Source organism: Panthera leo, chromosome C1 (assembly GCF_018350215.1).
Source record: "Panthera leo isolate Ple1 chromosome C1, P.leo_Ple1_pat1.1, whole genome shotgun sequence".
In the NCBI taxonomy this organism is placed as follows: Eukaryota; Metazoa; Chordata; class Mammalia; order Carnivora; family Felidae; genus Panthera; species Panthera leo.
The window spans coordinates 25,607,177-25,622,874 of record NC_056686.1 but is presented as its reverse complement, the minus strand read 5'-3'; the positions used below and the strand labels follow the sequence as shown (position 1 = coordinate 25,622,874).

The following is a 15,698-nucleotide window of genomic DNA, read 5'->3' as shown; positions in this document are numbered from 1 at the left end:
ATGGAAGAAAGCATATATTGAGACTGGGGAGTCCAGTGACCTCTTTTTATTTTGTGCTGACTCCATCCCTCTCAGTCCTTCTTCTGATGATAGTTTTCTCCAGACCTTTGTGGGTCTTCGCTAAACCTGAGATTCACTCTTTACACAGAAGCCATGCCCACAGATTTCTTTGAACAAAACCCTTCTCTACCTTGAGTTTCTGCTAAGGTGACCAAGGAGCGATACTCTGATGCTTCCCAGAGGCCTTGCTGTTTGATCTGGAGGACCTGTGAGACCACCGTCATCTCTCTAAAGGACCTTGTGTGACTGAATGACGCCCTGCTCTTTTGGTCTTCCTGAGGTCTCAACCAAAGGCTGCACAGCCTTACTCTCAGCTTTATCTCCAGACCACCTTTCCCTGACAGCACTGGAAAGCCATTTCTTGATTTTAGTGTCCTTTGCTGTCTTGGAAGATTGAGAGTTTTCAAAACTATCAAGTCCCAGGGTACCTGTGTGGCTCAGTCGGTTGAGCATCTGACTCTTGATTTTGGCTCAGGTCATGATCTCAGGGTTGTGAGATTGAATCCTGCATCAGGCTTGGTGTGGATCTTGCTTAAGATTCTCTCTCTCCTTCCACCCCTCTGCTCCCCACTCTTGCTCTCTCTCTCTCTCTCTAAAACAAAACAAAACAAAACAAAACAAAACAAAAAACAAAACAAAACCTGTCAAGTCCTGACTCCTTTTTAAACAATTTTTCCCTTGGTTTATCTCTTCTCACATAAATGTCAAGAAGAAAGTGGTCAGTGCCTTTGGCACTTTGCTTGGACCTCTCCTTGGCTAGGTTACTAAGTTGAGTGGGCCATGTTGTGCTTTCACGTAACTGCTGACAATAGTGTTGCTAAGCTTTCTGCCACTACAAAACAAGGATCCCCTCCTTCCAGTTTCCATAACATGTCCTTGCTTCCTTTTGAGCCTTCACTGGCAGCATCCTCAAAGTCCAGATTTTTCTAACAAGCTTCACAGAATATTCCCCTAGACTGCCCACTGTTTCCAAAGCTATCGCACATTTTTAGGTATTTTCCATGATACTATGCCTCTCTTGATAACTCAATCTGGATTATCACCTATTGGTTTGTAACAAATTACCCCAAACTGTGGTTGCATGAAACAACAGCATCTATTAGCTTAGTCTCTGTGAGTCAGGAATCAGAAGTGGCTTATCTGGGTCACAAGGCTCTTCAGTAAAGGTGTCCACTGGAGCTGAGGAATGATCCACCTCCAAGCTTATTCATAGTTGTTGGCAGGATTCATTCCTTGTAGGCTGTTTGAAAGGGGGCCTCAGTTCCTCACTGGGTGTTGGCCAAAGCCACCCTCAGTTCCTTTCCACATGAGCCCCTCCACAGGGCAGCTTTCAACATCTCAGTTTGCTTTGAGCAAGCAAGAGACAGAGACAGAGAGAGACCATTTTTTACACCCTAGTCACTGGTACAGAAGTGACATCTTATCACTTTTGCCCTATTCTATTCATTAGAAGTAAGTAGCTAGGTCCAGCCCACACTTAAAGGGAGGTATTACACAAGGGTGTGAATACCAGGAGGTGGGGATCACTGGGAGCTACTGCAGAAGCTGAGTGTGGGTGGCAGTGCAGAGGCAGCAGGGGCTCATGCTGTGTCAGACTGCCATAGGCGATGGGCAACCACTGAAACACTTTCCTGTTGAGGGGGAAGAGTCTTACATCAATCAAGCATCAGAGGAAGGACTGGAAAGGGAGCAATGGGTAGTGAGAGCTATTGCGTGGAAACTTACAAGGGGATGGCCACATGAGCATATTCATGGCATCCCACCAACCCAGAAGTCAAGGCCAGCCTGGAACATCACATGGCCCCCTTCAGGCCCCTGGCTAAGCTTTCTTCTGCTTCAACTGCCTTTTTCTGTGTTGTTCTTCTCTTCTTTAAACCATCCTCTAGACACCAGGGCAGGCACCCTCATTCATAGGGTCCTTCTTACACACCAGCCCTCATTTACTGTGATATCCCAGATGTTTTATGTACTCTCCAGCACACCTAAGGGCAAGTATTATTTTGGGGAGTGTGATTAGAGATACATGACAAGAGAGTGTCATCCCCTTGGTGACTTAACCCTAAGGACCATGCTCTGTCCATGGACCTGATCCTCAGACTTAAAGGCCCAGAAACTGGATTATTTCATTCTCAGACAGTTGGTGCTTTAGTGGCATCTAAAATCAGCTATAAGATCCCAACACAGTTATGTGTTCCAGATGCTAATCAATTGTTTTTCAACTGGGATCAACTCCTCTGTAGGGATTTGAGGTAAACCCAATACATAAATATGCTCATTCCCGTCAGGTTTGAAATCCGTTGGCAGGTGCAGGAGAAAAACATGAGGGTCAGCTTGTCGCCTCTATTACCAATGAAGTAATTGGAACACAGACTTGAGCGCACTCTGCAGCCAAGGAGGGGTGGGAAGAAAGAAAAGGATGGTCAGCTCCTTCTCTCAAACCCAGTAGGCAGATAAGTCTCACTCACTCTTCTAAGTGAATGGCTGGGTTGCAAGAGGGAGAAGAATTCGTCTGTGAGCCCGGGACTAGCAGCATCAGTGTCACCTGGGAACTTTTGAAAATGCAAAGTTTAGGTCCAACTCCCAGAAAAAATGGCATTTTTGGGGACATAGCATTCTGTGTCCAACATGCTCAGAGGTGATTCTTTTTTTTTAATGTTTATTTTTTAGAGAGAGAGAGAGAGAGAGAGAGAGAGAGAGACTGAGAGAACAAGCAGGGGAGGGGCAGAGAGAGAAGGAGACAGAATCTGAAGCAGGGTTTATGCTCTGACCTGTCAGCACAGAGCCTGACGTGGGGCTCAAACTCACAAACCATGAGACGACCTGAGCCGAAGTTGAATGCTCAACCGACTGAGCCACCCAGGCACTCCGGAGGTGATTCTAACATAGGCTCAAGGTTGACAACCACCACTCGAGTGAAAGCTGTTCCACGTGCAAACATGAGACCTGGGAAGAAGTGTCCTTATGGAACATTCTGCCACCCATGCCTACCCTTATGAATCACAGGAGTAGAAGTTTCACACTTTTCATGTTTGATTTTTAGCTTACAGTTGCTCCCACGAGTACCAAGTAGAGGCTCCTGATTTTTTCCCCTCCAAAAAAGAGACATGTCATGGGCTTGATATTTGTTAGCCTTGCCTCTAGCTCTTGCAGACCTTGGAGGGGCTAGCATCTCCTTGTTGGCACTTGGTAGTCTCTGAAGACTCTAGAATGCCCAATAACCAGAAATCAAAGTGGATGTACATGGCTCGCCCTGCAGAAAACTCTGTGGCTTCCCACTGTACTTAGATGTTAAAATAAACTCCTTTCTAAGGTCTGCCCCTCTCCAGCTGCATGGCATCCACTTGCTCACACCTTGTCATTCTGGCCTCCCTTCCCTCCCTCTAATATGCCAAGCTCACTTCTGTCTCAGGACCTTTGCACTAGCTGTCCCACTGCTTGAAGAACCCTTTCTTCAGACCTTGGCATGCCTGGTTTCTACTTGTCCTTTAAATCCAAACTCAGATGTCATCTTTGACCACTGATTTAACGTGCCCTCAACCTCCCTTGTCACTGTTTATCTCATTACCCTTGTTTATTTTCTTTGAAGCACTTGGCACTATCAAAAAATGATCCGGTGTGTTTATTTGTTGACTTATTATCTGTCTTCCCCTCCCTGGAACGTAAGAGATCACAGACCTTGCTGTATTCCAAGCATCAGAACAGTTCCTGGTATATTGCAAGCATAAGATTTACATAAATATTTGTTGAATAAATGAATAAATGAATGAATAAATGAACATAGGAAAAGCTTTAGGAGAGAAGGATCAGAGTGCAGTGATTCAGCCATTGAGACAGCAGTGGGCCCAAAGACTCTGCCTTCCTCTTCCCAAGGGCAGGGGCACAGAGCCCACCTGAGTGGGTCTGGAGCGCTGGCTCCACGCTCCACACCACACTCCTGCCTGCTTCTCCTCTAGCCCACTGACTTAGTCCAGGCTCCCACCTCTCCTCCTCCTCCCCCTCCTCCTTCTCCTCCTCTTCCTCCTCCTTCCCTCCCTCCTCTGTCATTATATTACAGTCATTAGAAGCCTACAGATTCACACCCTCCTGTCGCCTTTTTCGTAAAGGAATGTTAATGGAATTTGTCTTCAGCAGGGGCGATGCAGACTGTTGTCAAAACTATGACTTGGCCACCCACATTCATGTAATTAATCACACAGGAAACCAGAAAGGGGCAGTATGAGGGCTGGGCCCGGCTGTGTGGCAGCCCACTTCCCAGAAAGGAGTGTGGTACAACACCCAGCTGCTACCCATCAGGAGCCCACAGGTCAGGCTGGAAACAACTTAACTGAAACCACTACAGAGGAGTACAAGCCAGGATGGACTCTGCCCAGGGCAGGGATGGAGGTGGTCTTTTCCACCTTCAGGAAGTTACAAAGGAAAGGAAATTAAACAGTTAAAGTAGAGGCTAGAGAGAGACATAAGGCTAAAGACAGCCTCTTCTAGAATTATAAGAAATCAGGCATTTATTAAATACTGTACTGGTTATCTATTGTCATGTAACAAATCACCACACGCTTACTGGCTTAAAACAATACACATTGTCTCATGGTTTCTGTGGGTCAGGAATCCAGTAACAGCTCAGCTTGGCTGTGAGACCTCACAATGCTGCAATCAAGGTGTCAGTGAGGGCTGGGTTTTCATCTGGAGGCTCAACTGGGGAGGGGCCCACTTCCCTGCTTATGTAGTTGCTGCAACATTCAGTTCCTCATGGTTGTAGGACTGGGAGCTTTAGTATTTGTTGGGCTATCGGTCTGAGGCCACCCTCAGCTCCTAGAGACTTACCACCATTCTTTGCCATGTGGGTTTCCTCAGCTTGGCTGCTTCACCAAGCCAGCACAGAGAATCTCTAGAGCAAATCAAGTAGTAAGATGGAGTTTTATATATCATTACATAATCACAGAAGTCACATCTTATCTGTTTTCCTTCATTCTATTGATTAAAAGCAAGTTACATGTGCTGCCCATATTTAATCAGAAGGGATCATACATGGGTATGGATACCAGCAGGGAGAATCATGAGACAGCCACCCTAGAGGATGCCCACCACAGTACCTATTATGTGTTAATGACTGTGCCAAGTGCTCTTATATGTATTACATCATTTATTCACTAAAGCAACCTGCAAGGTGGGCATCATCCCCATTGCACGGGGAGGACTCAGAGGAAAGAGAATTTGCCCAGGGTCTTGCAGACATTAAGATCAGAACCATTTGTACCACAGCACCAAGCCAATCTGTGCAAGCTTAGAGGCTGAAGGATTTGCATCTTTGCAGTGAGGAGCAAGGGCCTGAGGGAGGCAGGGGAAGCAGGGTAGCAAGTGCGTTACAGCTTCCTGTGAGACTTGAGACCAGGAGGAAGGGATGGGTGTGGATTACATGTTGAGAAAGAAGAAAACAGAGCACTTAGGTTTGATGATCTCTGCTTTCTCAATGAAATAGAAAATGAGGACGTCTCCTGAGAGAGTGGAGGTTGGGCTGCAGGGGAAGCAGAGCCAAGTTGGAACAACAACTGTAGGAAACAGGGAATGGGAAACAGGAATCCAGCCAACACCAGTACAAGGTTGCCAAGTAGGATAAAGCTGCTTCCTCCCTGAAGACTTCAAAGGTTGCCTTGGTAGGGGGTACCTGCTTCCACCCCGGCACTTTGTACAGTCTTCACTTTAACTGTGCCTTGTAGTGCTGTCGCTTATGCCCACAACCAACTCTCTCATCAGAAGGAAAGTTCTTTCAGGGCAGGAACCTAACAGTAGTCTGTGCGGGGCCTCCCGGTACCCAGCACAGGATCTGCCACATGTGAGTCTCCCACAAATAGCCTGATTCCAGACATTGAATTTTGAATTCACTCCACTCTATTACCTTCTATTCCCTAAAGGCTCACCCAGTCCTATAAGACTTTTCAAAGTAAGCCTTTTTACTTTTGTTTTGAGAGTACAAATAGCAGTACAGTATGAAGTGTAAATGCATCATGGAATAGGAATGGAGATGGAATTAGGGAAGCCTCTTGCGCGCATAACCCGGTGACAAAAAAGCATTTTTGCAATTTGGCCCAGTCTTTTTGATGTCAAGAAGCCAAGAGCCATTTCAAAATAGTTCGTATCAATCTATATTGATATGAAACGTTGCCCATAGTATATTGTTGCCTGAAAAATAGTTACAGCACAGACACAAAACAATCTGATTTGTGTCAAATTACCAGTTTTGACTTTAAGTGGCAGAAAACCTAATTCAAACTAACTTAGACAAAAAGATGGAATATGTGGGTTCATCTTCAATGAAAATCTCAAGACTATACCCTGATGCCATAAAGACTAACATTGGGGCCCGAGAATGAGGCAAATGTCTCACAACAGCCTCAGGGATATACTATACAGGGCCATGGGATCCCTTGCAAAAGTTCTGTGGTCCACTCTGATTGGACCAGCATGGGGCACATGCCTGTAACTGAACCAATCAGTGTGACTGGAGGACTTCATCTGATCAAGCCTTGGATGGAGGCAGGTGCTGTGAACAAGAGGAGAAGGGATGGATGCCAGGTAGTCAGAAAGGCAACAAATGTCCATGCCCATGTGTGTTATGCTTATAAGCATAGAAAAATGAGTGGGTGGATGCCCACCAAAATTATGACAGGGTTTTCTCCAAGTTGTATGACTTGGGCAGAGTCAAATGTCTGTTTTTGTAAAATCAGTCCAGAGCTTCATCCCCACAAGAGTAGGGATCACCACTGGAGTCTCATCTTGGCTAATGGTACGTAAGGCTTGCTGGAGGAGCAGTTCTAGAATTACTGGAGAAACCAAACCCCCCAAGGCCCACCTAAACTCCAGTTTCTCAATCTCTGCTGGGCCTGAACTGGGAGTGCAACTTGAACTCCAGGCCTTCTGGCCCTCCTGCTGAAGAGAATGGCAGGACTGAAGGACCGGTGCCATGCACCTGACCCTGAGGAGAGTCTTCTGCCCTAGATAACCACTTGCAACCAGGATGCCCTTACCTCCATGACTTCCACTTTGCACCTGGAGACTCCCATCCGACCTGCCCAAGCCAAGCTCTGTAGGTACTGACCTCACGGGCTGCTCTGTGGACACCTTTGCTACCTGTCTCAAAGCCAGCCCTCCCCAGGGTCAGCTTCCAAACCCCAACCTCAACTACCACCCCACTCACTTCCTCCAAGCAGCTGCAGCCACGGCCGCTGTAATGCCACACAGGAGACCAGAGACAGGCAGTACAGTTGAATGACATTTTATTTCTAATTGGATCCGTCAGCCTCGTCCGACTCCATTTTCCCTCTTCGCTGGTTCTTAGCTGACCGTTGGTGGCCCTTGTTGGCCTTACGTTGTTTACGGTAGATTTCCAGGTCCTCTTGGTACTTGGCTCTCAGGAGAGCTGCTCTTTGCTCATATGGCTGCTTTTCAGCACCTGTTGTTGCCGACCACATCTTCCCTGAGGCCTTTGCCACCTGCACTACAGACCAGTTTGGATTCTCCCTCTTCAGCTGGGCATAGTGGTCTTGGCAGAAGAGCAAGAAAGATGATGGGGGCCGTCTGGGTGCGTAGGGGTCCCTCTTTCTCCTCTTCTTCTTCTTGCCACCGTAATTCATCATCTCTTCCTGGTATCGGGCTTTGTCGAGCTTGGCCAGGGCTTCATATTTGGCCTTTTCATGTTTTGAGATGGACCTCCATTTTTCCGAACACTTTCTAGAGAACTCTTTAAAGCTGAGGTAGGTATTTGGCTGCTGCTCCTTGAACTTGTTCCTGTAATTCAGCAAAAAGTGGATGTAAGAAGAGACATTTGCCTTGGGCCTTAGCTGAATTTCTTTTCCCATGTTCATAAGGTCATTTTTTTTTTTCTGGATTCAGTAACTTGGATAGCAGAGACTTCTGTCTCCACACTCCAGGAACAATCTAGAAGGTGCTCTGCTTGCGGTGAATTTTTCTCTCTGAAGAGCTACGGTCAGGAGTCAGCCTTTTCAGTGGTGGTGGCATTATTGAGTCAGAGGAGGGGACTGTGACATCATTCACCAGCCTGCAGCATTTGCATACAGCCACTCTTATTGGTTGGTTACTTGAGGGTCCATTTCTGCTTCTCATGAGCAATGATGGTTCATCCAGACGAGGCTAGGGAGCAGCCACTTCCTCTAGAATATTTCTCCTTGGCTTCCTGGAGGCCACAGGCTTTGCTCAGCAATGGGAGCTTTTAGTCCCTCAGATGTAGTAAAGAGCCATGGGGTCTGCCTTCCTTGCCGTAAGATTGTCAAGATGCCGCATGATCCCTCCACAGTCAGGATGGAAATAACGAACACGAGGAGGTGGATGGCTCTGAGCTGTCATGATAAAATGTGAAGTCTTTCTGTTTGCCTTGAATGGTGGCAGCTCACACCATTCAAAGAGTTTAGTAGTGACTCTAAAAATAATCAGGTATGACAGCCGTGACTCGGTTCCTGTCAGGACAAAGTTGTCTAATTTAAAACCTAAGCATTTGGGCTATACATCTAAATTCTTCATCGCTCTGAAGAACTGGGGGGCGGGGTAGGTGGAGGGAGGAGAACCTTGAGGTTTTACTAATTACACTTGAGTCCATGAAAGTGGGGTCAAATCCTTGGCTTATCAGGAGGCCTCTTTGCTCTCATCTCAGGGATCCCTGTCTCTCAGGGTTAGAGAACAGAGCCCTAATGGCTACACTCAAACTAGCTGGCTTCTGATTTGTTGTGAAAGCAGTTGCAAATATTCTACCCTTCTTCCGGATGAAGGAAGAAAGAAAGACAATAGAAGTGTCATCTAGTGACCTTTGGACACTTTAAGGTCCTTGCTTGGAAGGTACTGGGGTTAATACAACTCTTCGCTGTGCTGAATCGATAGGGCTGGAAAATGGAGCCTCATTAACACAAAAATTAGGGTAAAATAGCCACTAACAGGTGGGAGTCTGAATTTGGGCTGATTTGCGTGACTCAAGCTTGTGCTTCACATGCTGCCTCCTCAGAACTGGTGCCTCCGAGGCCGATGGTTCCAGTGTACGGCTTCGGTTACTGAGCCTGACGAGAAAGCTGCCTAAGACTAGTCCGACCGCACTTACAGTCATTCCCAGGGCTCCAGGACTGACTTCAACATCCATCTTCTGTAAAAGAAATATGAAAATTGGTGAGCGTCCCTAGTCCTGAATTTTATCCCCAGCTCTGCGACAAGGCGACTGGACTACTGACCAGCCCCTTCTTTCCTGTAAGCCTATGATTTCCTATCTGTAAAATGGGTGCTTTGGACTGGCCAAGAAAGACCCTCCGGGTGACATGCTTTAGTTTTATGGCTGCATTTAGGGGCCTGTAAAATATCAGATGCCAGCTGAGGCAGTCTGGGCTAGCGGTGGGGGCAGAGGGGTCTGGCCAGTGAGAACATTTCTCAGCCTAGTTAGCTTTTTGTGCTGCAGTTCTTTTTCCCAAGGGCCACCGCAGGTTGGCTCACCTGTTTGTTGGATTTGAGCTGGGCTACCAAGGGGAATGGGACATAGCTCCTCTCCGAGATGGAAGGACTTGGCTAACATCTATAAATATTAATCAGACTCTGCTCAGTCTCACAAAAACCCCAGAGGCTCATCTGTGCCTCCATTCATGACCTCCTACCCTTCTCATGATGAAAAGATCCAGAAGGATTAACCCCATGATAATCATCTGGAGCCTAACAGATCTAGGAAGACAAGGTGGTGAAAAGTAAAAGCTGTGGCCACCCTTTGGTGTCTGGGCCACACTCTCAACTTGAAGAGATGTAAGGGGGGCATTGTCTGGAGGACCTTAAGCACGGTCAACATGCCTGGATTTCTAAATCAATGCTATGTGTGTTGGTAACTGAGACTTTCCAACCTTCTCCACCCTGCCCTTTTGCCCTGGGAAGATGAGACCACATCAATGAGTCTCATGCCATCTGGCTTCCATTTCAGTTTGGCCAATGGGGACCCCAACAGTAGATCAGGGAGAGAGGAAGGTGAAGTCAGGACATTTATTCTGGCTCCCTCCTCACAGGTTCTCCGACCCAGGACTGAGGTCTTGGCTCCAACTAAGGGTCTTTTCCAAGTGACTGACTCCTTCTAGGTTCAGGAATTGCTCCCTCTGCTTGTCCTCTCCTGCCAAGGGTGGTAAGAGCTCTTTTACTAGCCTCTGAGGATTCTGTTATGCCTGTGGCTTTCCTACACCTTTCCCTTCCCTTTGTAAAGAGCTTCTTTATTAAACACGCCTCAAATTCTTCTAATTTGAATGGCCATCTGTTTCCTACTGGGACCCTGACCGGTGTACCATGTTTCTGGCTTTCCACCATGAACAGCCATGGAGGTGGATAAATAAAGCAAGCGTGGGCACCAGTTCAGTGTCGAGGGTAGTGAGCTTCTCAAGGCCCAAGCACCCAGCAGTCACACGGCCCAGAATGGTCTGCAGGGGCAAACATGCCTGCCAGGGCAGTAGCAGAACAGGGCCAGATGGCCTCAATAGAGGCATCTAACAACACTTGTATTATGAGATGACCTCTAGGCAGGGTTATGGGTCTGGAGAACCAGATAGTAAATATTTTCAACTTTGTGGGCCATATGGCTTCTATTGGAAGTACTCAACTCTACCATTGTAGCTCAAAAGTAGCCATAGACAATATATACACCAATGAGTGTGGTTATGGCCCTGATAAAACTTTACAAAAACAAGTAGTGGGCTGGAGGTCAGAAATCTGCTGACCCTGGTCTAGAGGTATGAGTTCAGTGTTTTCTAACTTGTTAATTGCAGTTTACAATAGGAAATACATTTTACATCATGACCCATTTGTGCACATGCATAGTTCATAATATTTATATACTGCTTAATGTGTGCCAGTCTCTTTTCTAAGTGCTTTACCTACATCAATTGATTTAATCTATAACAACCGTGTGTGTGTGTGTGTGTGTGTGTGTGTGTGTGTGTGTGTGTTGGAGGAGGTGCTATTTTTATCCCCACTGTAAAGATAAGGGTCTCTAAACACAGAGTATACAGAAACAAAAGCTTTATGAAACTATACTTACTATGTGTGTGATATACTCTTTTCTATCCTGTTATAGTTCCTATTTTGTTATTTAAAGTACAACCTGCAGACTGATCTCATGACCTACTTTGGACTGATTTGAAGAACACTATATAGGCAAGCTGAGGGGTTGCTCCTACTTTAGAGACTGTGAGATCCTCTTGACTTAGCAATGAATGATAACGAAGTGGAAAGAACATGGCCTAGAGTCAGGGAGACATGAGTTCAAATGTTAGCTTTGCCGCTTACTAGCTGGGTCTAGCTTGTTACAACCTTATCAATAAAGAGCAATGAGGTGGTAACAAAGCAGTAGGGAGCAATTAACAAATGATGAGAATAACGTACCCAATACTCCCCCCTGCCATGTGGGCTGGACGTAGGGACTCACTTCTAATGAATAGAGTGTGGAAAAGTTCAAATTGTGTCTTTTCAGTGGAGAAAACTGACAGATACCACCTTAATCAATAACGGTTATCTTTCCCCCATTCCATAACCCATGGTCTAATCATGAGAAAATGTTAGACAAGCCCAAATTAAGGGATATTCTACAAAATACTTGACCGGTACTCTTCAAACATGCCAAGGTCTTGGGAAAGCAAAGAAAGCCTGAGAAACTGACACAAATTAAAGACTAAGTAGATTCAGTGTCTCAGTGCTATGGAAGATGTGGACAGGATTCTGGACGAAGAGAAAAGGCATTGGTGAAAAGACTGGAGAAATCCGAATAAAGTCTTCCATTGGGCTAACAGTACTGTACCAATGTTGATTGCTTAGTCTGGATACATGTAGTATGGTTATGTAAGATGCTAATGTTAGAGGAAGCTGGGTGATGGGTCTACAGGAAATTTCTGTACTATCTTTGCAACTCTCTTCTCACTTCAAAATAAAAAGTCTTTCGAAAATCTCCCCAGCTGACAGTAATGTGCACCCAGAGTTGAGATACCTTGACCCTTCTCTTCCAGAAATCTCAGGGCAGATTTGACCCTCGATTGTAGTGGCGTATGATCTTGGCATATCTTCTGTAACAGTGTTCCCCAAATTTGGGGGCATGCTGGAACCATCTGAGGAGGTTTCAAAAATCCCAGTGCTCAGGCCACAAGAAGAAGAGCAAAAGTACCAGGCTTGGGCATCTAGTAAATGCTTTGATGCTTCCTTCATCCCCCTCCTGCCCCTCTTCCAGTGGGGTAGGAATCAGTGACCGCATATGCCCTCTGAGGAAGGTATTTGTGAGGAAGGTATCCTCTTGAGAAAGGATAGGTAGGATAACGGCTCCACAGAGATGTCCACATCTGAAACCCGGAAGCCCATGATTGTGTTATCTACCTTCCATGGCAAAAGAAAGTTTGCAGGTGTGATTATGTTAAGGATTTGAGATGGGTGGATTATCCTGGGCTACCTGGGTGGACTTTATGTAATCACGTGGGTCACTGTAAGAGGAAGGCAGGAGTGTCAAAAGTTTGAGATGGAGATGTGGTGACAGATGCAGAGTATTAGATGCAGCACTGCTGGCTTTGAAGATGGAGAAAGAGGCCACAAGCCAGGAAACGATGTGGCCAGGAGAAGTTGGGGAAGGCTAGCAAACAGATCCTCCCCTAGAGCTCCAGAGAGCACAGCCCTGTAGACACCTTGATCTTGGCCCATCGATACCCATTTTGGACCCCCATCCCCCAGGATTGTAAGACAATCTGTGTTGTTTCAGGCCACTAAATTTGTAGTGATTTGTTAAAGCAGCGAGAAGAAAGGAATATAGTATCTTTCTCATCCAGCTGATGGTCTGTAACATTTCCCGTGCTATTCTTAACCTCTGTTTGTGTTAATAAAGATGAAAAATTTATGCCACCGCTTATTGGATTAGTTGTGGGAGCAAGGAGCATGATCTACTCAATTTTACACACTCTTCTTCACTCACTTGCTGACTCATTAAGTCACTAATTCACTCGTTTGCTTACCAATTAATTCACTCTTAGATTCTTTCAGTTCATTCACTCACTCATTCGCCACTCATGTACGTGCACACATGCGCATAGGCACACACACATCTCAATAAATAGCTGTGAGTTGCTGGATTCTCTGATGGCCACTTATAAGCAGTAATTGAAGGACGGATATTGTCTTAGGAAAGGAGATGGTGGTAGAAAGAGGTATCTGAAATTTCCTGGAAGCCAGACTGGTGGGGAAGGCAGGGTTGTCAGCAGCTAGGCCGAGGCTCTTTGGCATTCGCCTCATGCCAAGAACTGTTGCTCAATCGCATGTGACCATAATATTTTAATAATAATGATGGTAATGCTTTAGGTATATCATTGCCAGAAAAGCCTAGAGAGAGAGATTAATTTTTCCAAGGCCACACAGCAACGAGTGGCAGAGCCAGGCCTCAGACTCTGGTTGGTTTGACTCTTAAGTCCATGTGTTTAGCCTCTACTGGGAGTCCCAGAACTCCTTGGCTGAGGCCAAGGAGAAGAGGAAGCCAGCAAGGAACAAGGCCAAGTATTGCAGGAGGAGGGCAGGTGGAAGGAGCATAAGGTATCTAAATCTCAACACTTAAGGGATTCAAGGGGGACTTTTCTCATTTGGGTTGGTGGATCTCTCATTCCAGATGGATCTGGTCAGTTTATCCACAGTTCGTAGAATGCCCTGAGTTGAGCAGGTAGACTGACCGGGGTAGCCCATAGAACCACACCGGCATGTGCAGGTAGGTCCACATGGAACGTGGGTCCACTACGGAGGACAAAGGCTGGTCAAAGCAGTGGACTAGTGAACAAGTAGACAGGAAATGGGACAGATGATCAGGCACAAGAATGGGATCAGCGTGGTGGGGGTCAGGCATACCTGCTTACCTCTGGCAGGATACAAAAAGGGAGGAGAGGATGAGATCTAGAACAAGACCAGCTTTGGGGAGATAATGCCCACAGTGAGCTGTGGATACCTCTCACAGGCCTTGACAAAGCCACTCTCTTATACCACAGAGTAGGAAGAGTGGTCACTGATTTTTTTTTTTTTTTTTTTTTTTTTTTTTTTTTTTTTTTTTTTTTACAGAATGTGTGTGTGCAGGGGAGGAGCAGAGGGAGAGGGACAGAGAGAATCTTAAACAGGCTCCACACCCAGCCTGGAGTCCAACACAGGGCTCCACGTCACAATCATGTGATCATGGCCTGAGCCGAAATCAAGAGTCAGACACTTAACCAACTGAGCCAGCAGGCACCCTGGTCCCTGATCTTTTTGTTCAGCCCCCTGCCTCTTTCAATCACAATGAACATCTTTCATTTTGTTTGCCTAGCACCAATCCCTCCCTCCCTTTGAGCGCATTCCTTCTTTTGGAGAACGGTCCCAAACAGGTCTAGGAGGGGTCCATTCCCTTGGCTCCAGGAGTGGGCACATAGGCCAGCTGGACTAATCAGAGGCTCCCAGTGGGCTTTTTCTAATTGGAAGGGAAGGGATCTCTGTATTGTTTCTGGAAGTGAAGGTGTGAGGGTGAATCGGAGCTGCTAAGGGAGGCCATGGTTCCAGACTTAAGCATCCGCCGTTCGCAATAGAGAGAATGAAGCCAGCAGACAGAGCATAATAGAGATAGGGCACAAAGAGTGGGGCCTTGTGGCATCTGGGTCCCTGGGTCTAGTCATCCCTGGGGCCAGCTACAGCTTGACTACAGCAGCCAATAATTTCTTCTCTATTCCAGGCTGATTGGATCTGGATTTCTGCCATTTGAAACCAAAAGTATTACCCCAGATGTGATGGAGATGAGCTATACGGGAAGACAGGAACTCTCCTCTCCCCTGTTTGTCAATTCTCTGCTTCCTATCTCCTTCCTCTCCCCTCGACTTGCTTGTGCTCCACCGTACAAACAGTTGGACCTCTGGTTTGTTATTCAGAAAGTATACCTACAACACTGGCACATTGTGGGCCCTTAATAATAATAGTGAATGCACTTTGAGCACTTGCTATGTGCTGAGCACTGTACTGAGAGCTTTTATACCTGTTATCTCTCTTAAACCTCCTATCAGCTCTATGAGGTGGGTGCTATTGTTATCCTTAGCAAATAGATGGGGAAACTGAGACCCAAAGCAGGTCAATTACCTGCCCACAATTAGACAGCTGGTAAGTTTAGATCTGAGCCCTGAACCCAGACAGGTGCTTCCTAGAGCCCATGTGCCTAATCTTACCCCAGACTGCTTTCTTTCATGGCCCTTTGCCCATCAGTCTCCCTTCCTGCATGGAGACATGCCATGATCAAGAATATGTGGCTGTTGTGTCTTGAAGCCTGAGCAGGAGTTTACCAGCATCACCACATCACCCTGAATCATCACAATGCACTGTGAGACACACACTGGGAAAGAGAGGCTCAGAGAGATGAAACAGTCTCCCAGGGTCACACAGCCAATGGGTATGAAGGCAGCATCCAAATCCAGCAGCGTCTTGACTAGGACCCCTTGTTCACCGGCCTACACATCCCTGAAATGTTTTAGGCCATACATCCTCTAGCCAACTGGAGGCTCATGCCCTCAGCCAGGGCTTCAGAGCTGCCAGGATCTCAAGCAGGGCTGGCTAGCTGCCTCCTGGAGGGGGAGGGGCACATCGATGATGCTCAG

General features: G+C 46.6%; 2 protein-coding genes across 2 annotated transcripts in view; one reads left to right on the top strand and one right to left on the bottom strand.

Annotated features, from left to right (window-relative positions):
• Positions 1–15,698, top strand: part of CSMD2 (CUB and Sushi multiple domains 2) — a 540,846-nt gene that overhangs the window by 197,708 nt on the left and 327,440 nt on the right.
• On the bottom strand, positions 7,315–8,429 carry HMGB4 (high mobility group box 4). The gene has a single exon (XM_042954177.1). It carries the CDS (start codon positions 7,917–7,919, stop codon positions 7,338–7,340), a length of 582 nt encoding a protein of 193 aa, XP_042810111.1. The 5' UTR covers positions 7,920–8,429; the 3' UTR covers positions 7,315–7,337.